This window comes from Ranitomeya variabilis, chromosome 1, assembly GCF_051348905.1.
Source record: "Ranitomeya variabilis isolate aRanVar5 chromosome 1, aRanVar5.hap1, whole genome shotgun sequence".
Lineage (NCBI taxonomy): Eukaryota > Metazoa > Chordata > Amphibia > Anura > Dendrobatidae > Ranitomeya > Ranitomeya variabilis.
Window position 1 is genome coordinate 1026015560 of NC_135232.1, and position 14129 is coordinate 1026029688.

Genomic DNA, 14129 nt, shown 5'->3' on the forward strand with positions numbered 1-14129 from the left:
GGAAATACAAAAACTGAAAAGTGGGGTGTGCAATATTATTCGGCCCCTTTACTTTCAGTGCAGCAAACTCACTCCAGAAGTTCATTGTGGATCTCTGAATGATCCAATGTTGTCCTAAATGCCTAATGATGATAAATATAATCCACCTGTGTGTAATCAAGTCTCCGTATAAATGCACCTGCTCTGTGATAGTCTTAGGGTTCTGTTTGAAGCACAGAGAGCATCATGAAGACCAAGGAACACAACAGGCAGGTCCGTCATACTGTTGTGGAGAAGTTTAAAGCCGGATTTGGATACAAAATGATTTTCAAAACCTTAAACATCCCAAGGAGCACTGTGCAAGCGATCATATTGAAATGGAAGGAGTATAATACCACTGCAAATCTATCAAGACCCGGCCGTCCATCTAAACTTTCATCTCAAACAAGGAAAATACTGAATAGAGATGCAGCCAAGAGGCCCATGATCACTCTGGATGAACTGCAGAGATCTACAGCTGAGATGGGACAGTCTGTCCATAGGACAACAATCAGATGCACACTGCACAAATCTGGCCTTTATGGCAGAGTGGCAAGAAGAAAGCTATTTCTCAAAGATATCCATAAGAAGTGTCATTTAAAGTTTGCAACAAGCCACCTGGGAGACACACCAAACATGTGGAAGAAGGTGCTCTGGTCAGATGAAATCAAAATCGAACTTTTTGGCAACAATGCCAAATGATACGTTTGGCGTAAAGGCAACACAGCTCATCACCCTGAACACACCATCCCCACTGTCAAACATGGTGGCAGCATCATGGTTTGGGCCAGCTTTTCTTCAGTAGGGACAGGGAAGATGGTTAAAATTGATGGGAAAATGGACGGAGCCAAATACAGGACCATTCTTGAAGAAAACCTGTTGGAGTCTGCAAAAGACCTGAGACTGGGACAGAGATTTGTCTTCTAACAAGACAATGATCCCAAACAAAGCAAAATCTACAATGGAATGGTTCACAAATAAACGTATCCAGGTGTTATGGTACCGTCACACTAAACGATATCGCTAGCGATCCGTGACGTTGCAGCGTCCTCGCTAGCGATATCGTTGTGTTTGACACGCAGCAGCGATCAGGATCCTGCTGTGATGTCGCTGGTCGCTGAATAAAGTCCAGAACTTTATTTGGTCGTCCGATCGCTGTGTATCGTTGTGTTTGACACCAAAAGCAACGATACCAGCGATGTTTTACACTGGTAACCAGGGTAAACATCGGGTTACTAAGCGCAGGGCCGCGCTTAGTAACCCGATGTTTACCCTGGTTACCAGCGTAAAAGTAAAAAAAAACAAACAGTACATGCTCACCTGCGCGTCTCCCAGCGTCTGCTTCCTGCTCTGACTGAGATCCGGCCCTAAAGTGAAAGTGAAAGCACAGCGGTGACGTCACCGCTGTGCTGTTAGGGCCGGAGCTCAGTCAGTGTCAGGAAGCAGACGCTGGGAGACGCGCAGGTGAGCATGTACTGTTTGTTTTTTTTACTTTTACGCTGGTAACCAGGGTAAACATCGGGTTACTAAGCGCGGCCCTGCGCTTAGCAACCCGATGTTTACCCTGGTTACCTGGGGACCTCGGCATCGTTGGTCGCTGGAGAGCGGTCTGTGTGACAGCTCTCCAGCGATCAAACAGCGACGCTGCAGCGATCGACATCGTTGTCGCTATCGCTGCAGCGTCGCTTAATGTGACAGTACCCTTAGAATGGCCAAGTCAAAGTCCAGACCTCAATCCAATCGAGAATCTGTGGAAAGAGCTGAAAACTGCTGTTCACAAACGATCTCCATCAAGCGTCACTGAGCTCAAGCTGTTTGACAACGAAAAATGGGCAAGAATTTCAGTCTCTCGATGTGCAAAACTAATAGAGACATACCCCAAGCGACTTGCAGCTCTAATCGCAGCCAAAGGTGGGGCAACAAAATATTAAGTTAAGGGGTCGAATAATATTGCACACCCCACTTTTCAGTTTTTGAATTTCCACAAAAAATTTAAAATAACCAATAAATTTCGTTCAACTGCACAATTGTGTTCCACTTGTTGTTGATTCTTCACCAAAAATTTACATTTGGTATCTTTATGTTTGAAGCATGATATGTGGGAAAAGGTTGAAAAGTTTCAGGGGGCCGAATACTTTCGCAAGGCACTGTAGTTTTGGGAGCAGGGATAGTTAGGGTCCTAGCCCTATTTACATACAATCACAGGATGATAGTGTCTCCGTTAGGGCTTTCTGTCGTGTATGATTTTTGTCCGTATAGGCGTATTGAAGCCGGGCAGCAAGATGTAGTTGACTACGTCTTGCTGCCTGTTTACAGTAGGTGTATATAGGTTAAAATGATGCACGAAAGAGCACAATTCTTCATCATTATAGTCAAGGGCCCTGTCGGGGCATATGCAAAACCCAGTTTTGTGAGGGTTTGGACAAAAGTCCAAACAAAGGTCTTGAGAAAAAACGCTAAATGAATATAGCCTCATGCAGATGCGGAGCTTGTATGACCCTTGAATGTTTTTGATAGTTACGGTAGTGAATAAAGTAATCAGATAATATTCTAATATTTCAACCAAAAAGTTTTCTTCAAGGTATCTGTGACAATATATACAAAAAGGTTATAAAATATTATATACCGTATATATACAGCTCTGAAAAGAATTAAGAGACCACTGCAAAATGTTCAGCTTGTCTGATTTTTCTTGTTATAGGTTTATTTTTGAATAAAATGTAAATTGTTCTTTAATTCTATAAACTTCTGACAACATGTCTCCGAATTTCCAAGCAATAACTTTTGCATTTTTTTTCTGACAAAGAAAAATGGTCAAAATAAAAAAACAAACAAAAAAACACCAGTGCTTTCAAACCTCAAATAATGCAAAAAAAACCAAAACAAGTTTATATAGAAACAACAATACTAATGTTTTAACGCAGGAAGAGTCCAGAAATCAATATTTTGTGGAATAACCATGATTTTTAATCACAGCTTTCATGCGTCTTGGCATGCTTTCCACCAGTCTTTTACACTGCTTCTTGCGCAAAAATGTAAGCAGTTCTTCTTTGTTTGATGGCTTGTGACTATCCATCATCCTCTTGATTACATTCCAGAGGCTTTTAAAGCGGTTCAGGTCTGGAGATTGGGCTGCCCATAACAGGGTTTTGATGTGGTGGTCTCTTAATTTTTGCCAGAGCTGTATGTATGTATGTATGTATGTATGTATGTATGTATGTATGTATGTATGTATGTATATATATATATATATATATATATATATATATATGTATATAAAGACTTATTATAGGTTATAGTACAAAACTAAAGAAAAGAATGGTGAGGTTTCAGTCTTAATAAGGACTGGACAATAAGCAGTGGTGGTATAGTCAAGGGTGCAGAAGCAACTCTATTTGCCCATCTGACCATGTTGTTGGTTTAAAAAATGTTTTTGAGGTGACAGACTCACTTTAGACTTCGTTCTGAACAAGTGCCACCTAGTCATGCAGGAGAAAGTTGGGGCCATGTAGCCAGTGTACATAGAAGGGCAGAACGCTGCACAGAAGCTAGGACAGTGGCAATCTGAGCACACCCGAAATTCCATAAATGGAGCCTGATATCTCACCAGGATTGCCAGAAGTTCCAGGAGAGTCAGTAAAAACTGATCACTTTTGCCCTGTCTGTAAAAAAAACGTGGTTTCCTTGATTTTTTCGAAGCTGAAGAAACTTCAACAATTTATTTTGACAGTAATTATCATCATTTCACAGTTCACAGTGACTGCACTTCATGTCTTTATATCATAATTATAGGCTGTGGCCATGGATCCCTGATAATCTTAAAGGGATTTTGCACTGGTAGAACAACCCCTTCTTGAACTAAATGTTTGGCCCCGGTAAAGTAAAAAAGCCTACACTCACCTCCTTTACTGGCACCGTTCCAGCGATGTCAGCACTCACGTTCCCGGAGCTCTTGTGCGGTGTTGTGAAACGTGGTTCCCGGCATTCAATCAGAGCTGGTGTCACTGTCCCTGCATTTTTATGGATTGAACATGAAGAGGAAGTCAGGGATCAGCTGCAGCCGGGAATTCCTTTTCATGTTCAATCCAAACAAAGACGGAGACAGTGATACAAACACTGATTGGGCGCCTGGCACCACGTTTCACAACGCCGCATGAGAACTCCAGGACCGCGAATGATGACACCGCTGGAACGGCACCAGCACAGGAGGTGAGTATAGGTTTCTTTATTTTATTCGGGGCCAAACATTTAGTTCAAGAAGGGGTTGTCCTAGTAGTGGACAACCTCTTTAATGATTTATCCTGGTTTTACAATGTATCCTTAAAAAATATTGTCTGACCATGATTTTTTGATAAGCTATCCAGAAAAAAATACAGTGTTGATCCTTCTGACAGATTCACTGCAACTGCAGTGAAAAGCATATTGGAATTTTACCTCATCCACTTCAAGTCTGAGCAGAGTTCCAGGCCGAGAAACAAAAGTAGACGTGCTGGTTGCAGTGCTCACTCTACTTTCAGAACGACTCCCGATATCGGCCCTTTGACCTGTGTATAGAGAAAAAAAATGTCAACTCAGGACAATGTAATGTTATGATCAGCTGTTGTTTTCATGCTTCATCCATCTTCCAGATTTAGCAGGATGTTCTAAATATTCTGAGGCAGAACAAGTACCACTGCACACAGTGTTGGACATTGGGCCTGTGGCACCCCAGGAATTCGGGTACCACAGTAGTGCTGCCTTCCTCTCGGGGAGGGTAGTGGTATGTCTGGAGACAAGTGAGGTTCCGTTTTGCAGGTTATCACACACAACACCTTCCAAATCCAGGCCAGGAGGGGGAGCTCAAAACCCTGTTTTAGGGCAGCTTCCCTGAATAAAGATCCTGGAGCCGTTTGGAATGCAGACTTAGATGGAATGGTCTGCGGGGGTCCCATTGCGTTTGCAGAGCCCCTGATGTACCTAAACAGTAGAAACCCTCCATAAGTGACCCCATATTGGAAACTAGACACCCCAAGGAACTTATCTACCGTATATACTCGAGTATAAGCCGACCCGAGTATAAGCCGACCCCCCTAATTTTGCCACAAAAAACTGGGAAAACTTATTGACTCGAGTATAAGCCTAGGGTGGAAAATGCAGCAGGTACCGGTGAAATTCAAAATTAAAAATAGATACTCCATAGCGTTCATTACGGCCCCATAGATGCTCCACATAAAGCTGTGCCATATATACAATGCTCTGCACCGTTGCCCCATAGATAGCTGTGCCATATATAAAATGCTCTGCACCGTTACCCCATAGCTGTGCCATATATATATATAATGCTCTGCACCGTTGCCCCATAGCTGTGCCATATATATAATGCTCTGCACCGTTGCCCCATAGCTGTGCCATATAGTGCTCTGCACCGTTGCCCCATAGCTGTGCCATATATATAATGCTCTGCACCGTTGCCCCATAGCTGTGCCATATATATAGTGCTCTGCACCGTTGCCCCATAGCTGTGCCATATAGTGCTCTGCACCGTTGCCCCATAGCTGTGCCATATATATAATGCTCTGCACCGTTGCCCCATAGCTGTGCCATATATATAGTGCTCTGCACCGTTGCCCCATAGCTGTGCCATATAATGCTCTGCACCGTTGCCCCATAGCTGTGCCATATAGTGCTCTGCACCGTTGCCCCATAGCTGTGCCATATATATAGTGCTCTGCACCGTTGCCCCATAGATGCTCCACATAAAGCTGTGCCTTATATATAGTGCTCTGCACCGTTGCCCCATAGCTGTGCCATATATATAGTGCTCTGCACCGTTGCCCCATAGCTGTGCCATATAGTGCTCTGCACCGTTGCCCCATAGCTGTGCCATATATATATATATATATAGTGCTCTGCACCGTTGCCGCATAGCTGTGCCATATAGTGCTCTGCACCGTTGCCCCATAGATAGCTGTGCCATATATATAGTGCTCTGTACCGTTGCCCCATAGCTGTGCCATATAGTGCTCTGAACCGTTGCCCCATAGCTGTGCCATATAGTGCTCTGCACCGTTGCCCCATAGCTGTGCCATATAGTGCTCTGCACCGTTGCCCCATAGCTGTGCCATATATATAGTGCTCTGCACCGTTGCCCCATAGCTGTGCCATATATATAGTGCTCTGTACCGTTGCCCCATAGCTGTGCCATATAGTGCTCTGCACCGTTGCCCCATAGCTGTGCCATATATATAATGCTCTGCACCGTTGCCCCATAGCTGTGCCATATATATAGTGCTTTGCACCGTTGCCCCATAGCCAGGGGCGTAACTACCGCGGTCGCAGCGGTCGCCATTGCGACCGGGCCCCGCAGGTCAGGGGCCCCGGCAGGCTCGGACTGGCCCACCGGGGAGGGCCCCCACTGCTCCGGGGGCCCCCCTGGCCGCCCCCCACCCACCCTCCTTGAAGACGATACTCACCCTGCTGCCTGCTCCAGCGATGGTCTCGGCGTCTGCTCTGCACTGCATCTTCTTCCTGCTTGTGCGGTCACGTGGTACCGCTTCATTAAGGCCATGAATATGCGCATATTCATGACTTTAATCAGTATCACATGACCGCACCAGCACAAGCAGGAAGAAGATGCAGTGCAGAGCAGATGCCGAGACCATCGCTGGAGCAGGCAGCAGGGTGAGTATCGTCTTCAAGGAGGGTGGCGGCCGGGGGGCCCCCGGAGCGGCGGGTGCCCCTGGAGCAGTGGGGGACACTGGGGGGGGGGGGGCAGAATGCTGGAGACACACACTGGGGCAGAATGCTGGAGACACACACTGGGGCAGAATGCTGGAGACACACACTGGGGCAGAATGCTGGAGACACACACTGGGGCAGAATGCTGGAGACACACACTGGGGCAGAATGCTGGAGACACACACTGGGGCAGAATGCTGGAGACACACACTGGGGCAGAATGCTGGAGACACACACTGGGGCAGAACGCTGGACAGACTGGGGGCAGAACGCTGGACAGACTGGGGGCAGAACGCTAGACAGACTGGGGGCAGATTGTTGGACACACGGGGGTAATATGCTGGACACACTGGGGCAGATTGCTGGACACACTGGGGCAGATTGCTGGACACACTGGGGCAGATTGCCAGACATACTGGGGCAGATTGCTGGATACACTGTCTGGAGGCAATGCTGGACACACTGGGGCAGATTGCTGGACACACTGGGGGCAGGACTGGAGGCATGGGCAGAATGTAGATACAGGGCATGATTGGAGACACGGGGCAGAATGAAAGACATGGGGCAGGATTGGATCATGGGCCAGGATGGATACGATGGGGCAGGATGGGGAGATCATACTGTCAGCTAATTTTCCTTACAATCTTTTCTTTTTAGGGGATGCAACATGAAAGTTCATCTTTTGAGGGTAAGCTGTTGTTTACAACACTTTTTTCTTATCTTTCGGAAATGTTTTTTTTGCAATAGATATTTACTTCTTAGTTTAACATTGTATGCGTGTGTCTGTATATCATTTTTTTTTTTTTTGGGGGGGGGGGGGGCCCCATTCAAAAGTTCGCACCGGGGCCCGCAGGACTGTTGTTACGCCCCTGCCCATAGCTGTGCCATATAGTGCTCTGCACCGTTGCCCCATAGCTGTGCCATATATATAGTGCTCTGCACCATTGCCCCATAGCTGTGCCATATATATAGTGCTCTGCACCGTTGCCCCATAGCTGTGCCTTATATATAGTGCTCTGCACCGTTGCCACATAGATACTCCACATAAATCTGTGCCATTGCTGCTGCTGCAATAAAAAAAAAAAAACACATACTCACCTCTCTTGCTTGCAGCTCCTCAGCGTCCCGTCCCGGCGTCTCTCCGCACTGACTGTTCAGGCAGAGGGCGGCGCGCACACTATATGCGTCATCGCGCCCTCTGACCTGAACAGTCAGTGAGGAGAGACGCCGGGAAGGCAGAGCGGCGCCCGGCGTGTGGAATGAGGGAAGGTAAATATGACATACTCACCTGCTCCCGGTGTCCTGCTCCTTCCCCCAGACAGCTGGTCTTCGGTGCCGCAGCCTCTTCCTCTATCAGCGGTCACCGGCACCGCTTCATTAGAGAAATGAATAGGCGGCTCCGCCCCTATGGGAGTGGAGTCAATATTCATTTCTCTAATGAGCGGTCCCACGTGACCGCTCAGGGGAAGAGCTACGGCACCCTGAGACCGTGGGACGGGCAGGGGGAGCGACAGGAACGCCGGAACTAGTTGAGTATATGACAGTCCTCACCCGCCGACCCCACCACCGATCATGACTCGAGTATAAGCCGAGAGGGGCACTTTCAGCCCAAAAATTTGGGCTGAAAATCTCGGCTTATACTCGAGTATATACGGTATATGTGTTGTGAGAACTTTGAACCCAAAGTGTTTAACTAAAGTTTATAACTCAGAGCCGTGAAAATAAAAAAAATATTTTTTTTCCCATAAAAATGATTTTTTAGCTCCCCAATTTTTATTTTCCCAAGGGTAAAAGGAGACATTGGACCGAAAAAGTTGTTGGCCAAATTGTCCTGAGTACGCTGATACCCCATATGTGGGGGTAAACCACTGTTTGGGCACAAGGCAGAGCTCGGAGGGGAAGGAGCACTGTTTTACTTTTTCAACGCAGAATTGGCTGGAATTGAGTTTGGAGAGCCCCTGATGTGCATAAACAGTGGAACCCCCCAATTCTAACTCCATCCCTAACCTAAACACGCCCCTAACCCCAACACACCCCTAACCCAGCACACCCCTAATCCTAATCCCAACCACACCCCAAACCCTGACACACCCCTAACCCTAATCCCAACCTTAAACATAATCCAAACCCTAACCCCATCTCTAGTCCCAACCCTAACCCTAACTTTAGCCCCAACTCTAACTTTAGCCCCAATGAGAAAAAAAGAAATACATACATTTTTTTAAAATTATTTTTCCCTAACTAAGGGGGTGATGAGAGGAGTTTGATTTACTATTTATAGCGGGGTTTTATAGCGTGTTTTTGTTTGGCAGCTCTCGCACACTAAAAGATGCTTTTTATTGCAAAAAATAGTTTTTGTATCACCACATTTTGATAGCTATAATTTTTCTATATTTTGGCCCACAGAGTCATGTGAGGTCTTGCTTTTTGCGGGACCAGATGATGTTTTTATTGGTTTTTTGATGGCTTTTATTACGATTTTTGGGAGGCAGAATGAACAAAAACCAGCAATTCATTAATTTCTTTTGAGTGGGGCATTTATACCGTTCTGCGTGTGGTAAAATTGATAAAGCAGTTTTACTCTTCGGGTCAGTACGATTACAGTGATATCTCATTTATATCTTTTTGTATGTTTTGGAGCTTTTATACAATAAAAACTATTTTATATAAAAAAGAATTATTTTTGCATCGCTTTATTCTGAGGGTTATAACCTTTTTATTTTTTTGCTGATGATGCTGTATGGTAGCTCATTTTTTGCAAGACAAGATGACGTTTTCTGTGGTACCATGTTTATTTATATCCATCTTTTTGATAACATATTCTTCTTTATGTTCGGCGGTATGATGATAAAGCATTGTTGTTGTTTTTTTTTGCGGTGTTCACTGAAGGGGTTAACTAGTGGGACAATTTTATAGGTTGGGTCGTTACGCATGCGGCGATACTAAATATGTGTACTTTTATTGTTTTTTATTTACATGAAGAAATGTATTTATAGGAATAATATTTATTTATTTTTCTTTATTTAGGAAATTAAAAAATTTTTTTTTACACATGTTCATTTTTTTTTTCTTTTTTACATTATCCCAGGGTGGGATATCACTGTGTAAAGTCAGATCGCTGATCTGACACTTTGCAGAGCATTGTGTCAGACCAGCGATCTGACAGGCAGTGTAGGAGGCTTCCCAGCGCCTGCTCTCAGCAGGCACTGACAAGCCACCTCCCTGCAGGACCTGGAAGGACCCTGCGGCCATGTTGGATCCGGGGGCCTGCAGGGAGGAGACCCTCGGAACTACGCGATCACATCGCGTTGTTCTGATGGTCTCAAGGAAGCATGCAGGGAGCCCCCTCCTTGCACGATTCTTCTCTGTGCCACCGGAACGCTGCGATCTCGTTTGATCGCTCCACCATCACTTGGCTCACCACGTGACACTTTGTACTTGGTGCACCTTGAACCCAATGTGAATTGCCCTGTTATGGATTAATCTTTTGTGATCCATGACTGTTTTCCTATATTTTATAGGATTACTATTAAAGGGAACCTGTCACCCCGTTTTTTCGGTATGAGATAAAAATACTGTTAAATAGGGCCTGAGCTGTGCATTACAATAGTGTAGTTTGTGGACCCCGATTCCCCACCTATGCTGCCGAAATACGTTACCAAAGTAGTCGTTTTCGCCTGTCAATCAGGCTGGTCAGGTCAGATGGGCGTGGTGTCTTCCCCCAGATCTTGCGTAGTTTTCCGTTGGTGGCGTAGTGGTGTGCGCATGTCCAAGGTCCCGAATCCTGCACAGGGGTGTGAAAATAGCAGCGATGTCCGTTATTCCATTGGTGGTCGGTGGGCGCGGCCATCTTGCTTTGGCCGCGCGTGCGCAGAAGCGGCGCTCTGCTGGCCGCGGCGCTCTGCTGGCCGCGGCTTCAGGAAAATGGCCGCCGCGATAGCCATCTGCGCACGCGCGGATGCCCGCGGCCATTTTCCTGAAGCCGTGGCCAGCAGAGCGCTGCGGCCAGCAGAGCGCCGCTTCTGCGCACACGCGGCCAAAGCAAGATGGCCGCGCCCACCGACCACCAATGGAATAACGGACATCGCTGCTATTTTCACACCCCTGTGCAGGATTCGGGACCTTGGACATGCGCACACCACTACGCCACCAACGGAAAACTACGCAAGATCTGGGGGAAGACACCATGCCCATCTGACCTGACCAGCCTGATTGACAGGCGAAAACGACTACTTTGGTAACGTATTTCGGCAGCATAGGTGGGGAATCGGGGTCCACAAACTACACTATTGTAATGCACAGCTCAGGCCCTATTTAACAGTATTTTTATCTCATACCGAAAAAACGGGGTGACAGGTTCCCTTTAAATGTATCATGCTGTGAGCGTTGACATCAGTAAGGTTACCACAGTTCATAGAGCTTACCATGGAAACTACAGTCTGTGACCTGCGATAACCATTATTACGTCACCACTCGTCACTGCAGCCAGGTTCTCACGGTACTCTCCCTGTGTTCCAGCTGGCATGGTGAGCGGTCACATAACTGATGTCACCACTCACCACAACATCCGGATATAACAGAGTTGGGGATCGTAGTGGGACCTCTTTATTATGGAATTACGAGGGACAGGTGAGTGTAACTTTGATTTCTATGGGAATAAATGGCTAAAAGAGTGTCAGGAACTGCTTTTTTCAATTAACAGACTTTTCTCAGTGTGTGTCTTTATTACTTTTGACTACAAGGTTAGTAATGGGGGTGTCTGATAGACATGTCTCCATTACTAACCCCTGGGTTTGATGTGAGCGGACATAAAACAGCTGATATCAAACCTACAACTATTATCCCACTTGCCAACGCACGACGCAAGTGGGAAGAGCCGAGGCTAAGCACCAAATCGGTGCATCTAATGGAATCGCCAGTTCTCTGGCGGCTGAGGGCTGGTGCTATTAGTCTGGGAAGGGGCCAATATCAACAGCCCCTTCCCAAGCTATTAATAAAAGTCTGCAGCTGTCTCCTTAGTCTTTACTAGTTATTCAAAATAAGGAAGACCCCATGTAATTTTTTTTGGGGGGTCACCCCATTTTAATAACCAGTAAAGGCTACTCATTCAGCTGTGAGCTGAAATTAATAGCTTGGGAAGCTTCATCAATATTGGCCTCTTCCCAGAATAATAACACCAGCCCCCAGCTGTCTGTTTTCCCTCAACTGGGTATTAAAAATAAGGGGGACCCCATGCCATTTTTTTCTTTGGTTTATTTATTAGATAAATACATTTACAGTAAAATACACATGCACTGCATTATTCATATATCTCACTGACATCTTTCTATCTATACTATCTATATATCGATTCTATTCTGACAGTTCGCGATGTGAATTTACTGTACTTGGCTGATGAAATATCGGGTTTCCTATGACATGTGTGCGTAAAAATCACACCAAATGCGCATGGTCCATGTACTGTGCGATTTTTTCTCCCGTTCCCATTGGCTTTCATTTCTGAGTCTCGGCCACTTTAAGGGGTCATATGCAGCATACTGGTAATTTTTCCTCACCCCATTTCCAGGTGAGGAAAAACTCACAGATGAGCGCTGCCTAATTTACTAACATTGCAGCGAGGGCAATGCGAGGTTTTCTCACATTGCACTCGCCGAGTTTAAACGCTGCTGTGAGGAGTGGAGGAAGGGGATAGGTGTAATGCTGAGCTCATTAGTTTTACCGAGAAAAAGCCAATAATGATGAAAAACTTATTATGGGAAAGCCCCTTTAATGCCATGCAAATAGAGACTGCAGCTCAGTCTCACACTTTGAGAAGCATTGATGCAGAATAGTGACTGAAAATAACAGATAAATATGTATACAAATGAATATATACTGCATATATGAATATACAGTACAGACCAAACGTTTGGACACACCTTTTCACTTAAAGATTTTTCTGTATTTTCATGACTATGAAAATTGTACATTCACACTGAAGGCATCAAAACTATGAATTAACACATGTGGAATTATATACAGTTATATGAAAAAGTTTGGGCACCCCTATTAATCTTAAGCTTAATGTTTTATAAAAATTGTTTTTTTTTGCAACAGCTATTTCAGTTTCATATATCTAATAAATGTTGGACACAGTAATGTTTCTGCCTTTAAATGAGGCTTATTGTACTAACAGAAAATGTGCAATCTGCATTCAAACAAAATTTGACAGGTGCATAAGTATGTGCACCCTTATCATTTTCTTGTTTTAAATACTCCTACCTACTTTTTACTGACTTACTAAAGCACTTTTTTTGGTTTTGTAACCTCATTGAGCTTTGAACTTCATAGCCAGGAGTATGCAATCATGAGAAAAGCTACTTAAAGTGGCCACTTGCAAGTTGTTCTCCTGTTTGAATCTCCTCTGAAGAGTGGCATCATGGGCTCCTCAAAACAACTGTCAAATGATCTGAAAACAAAGATTATTCAACATAGTTGTTCAGGGGGAAGGATACAAAGAGCTGTCTAAGAGATTTAACCTGTCAATTTCCACTGTGAGGAACATAGTAAGGAAATGGAAGAACACAGGTACAGTTCTTGTTAAGACCAGAAGTGGCAGGCCAAGAAAAACATCAGAAAGGCAGAGAAGAAGAATGGTGAGATCAGTCAAGGACAATCCTCAGACCACCTCCAGAGAGCTGCAGCATCAACTTGCTGCAGATGGTGTCACTGTGCATCGGTCAACTATACAACGCACTTTGCACAAGGAGAAGCTGTGTGGGAGAGTGATGCGAAAGAAGCCGTTTCTGCAAGCACGTCACAAACAAAGTCGGCTAAGGTATGCAAAAGCACATTTGGAGAAGCCAATTTCTTTTTGGAAGAAGGTCCTGTGGACTGATGAAACCAAGATTGAGTTGTTTGGTCATACAAAAAGGCGTTATGCATGGCGGCAAAAAACACTTGCTACCCACAGTAAAGTTTGGTGGAGGTTCCATCATGCTTTGGGGCTGTGTGGCCAATGCCGGCACCGGGAATCTTGTTAAAGTTGAGGGACACATGGATTCCTCTCAGTATCAGCAGATTCTTGACAATAATGTTCATGAATCAGTGACGTAGTTGAAGTTATGCAGGGGATGGATCTTTCAGCAAGACAATGATCCAAAACACTGCTCCAAATCTACTCAGGCATTCATGCAGAGGAACAATTACACTGTTCTGGAATGGCGGCCATCCCAGTCCTCAGACCTGAATATAATTGAACATCTGTGGGATCATTTGAAGAGGGCTGTCAATGCTCGGCGACCATCAAACTTAACTGAACTGGAATTGTTTTGTAAAGAGGAATGGTCAAAAATACCTTCATCCAGGATCCAGGAACTCATTAAAAGCTACAGGAAGCGACTAGAGGCTGTTAT

General features: G+C 45.2%; 1 protein-coding gene across 2 annotated transcripts in view; it reads right to left on the reverse strand.

Moving 5' to 3' along the window:
* Positions 1-14129, reverse strand: part of LOC143793030 (EF-hand calcium-binding domain-containing protein 6-like) — a 256139-nt gene that overhangs the window by 189040 nt on the left and 52970 nt on the right. The window contains exons 1-2 of one of the 2 annotated variants that reach the window (XM_077279601.1): positions 6471-6554; positions 4453-4562 (exon numbers count right to left, since the gene is read on the reverse strand). Coding sequence is in view for 1 of the 2 variants with exons in the window: in XM_077279600.1 (XP_077135715.1) it covers positions 4453-4562 (110 nt within the window). In the remaining variant the exon portion in view is untranslated. Of the gene's footprint in view, positions 1-4452; positions 4563-6470; positions 6555-14129 lie in introns of those variants that run through there. The other variant, XM_077279600.1, reaches the window with a different exon arrangement.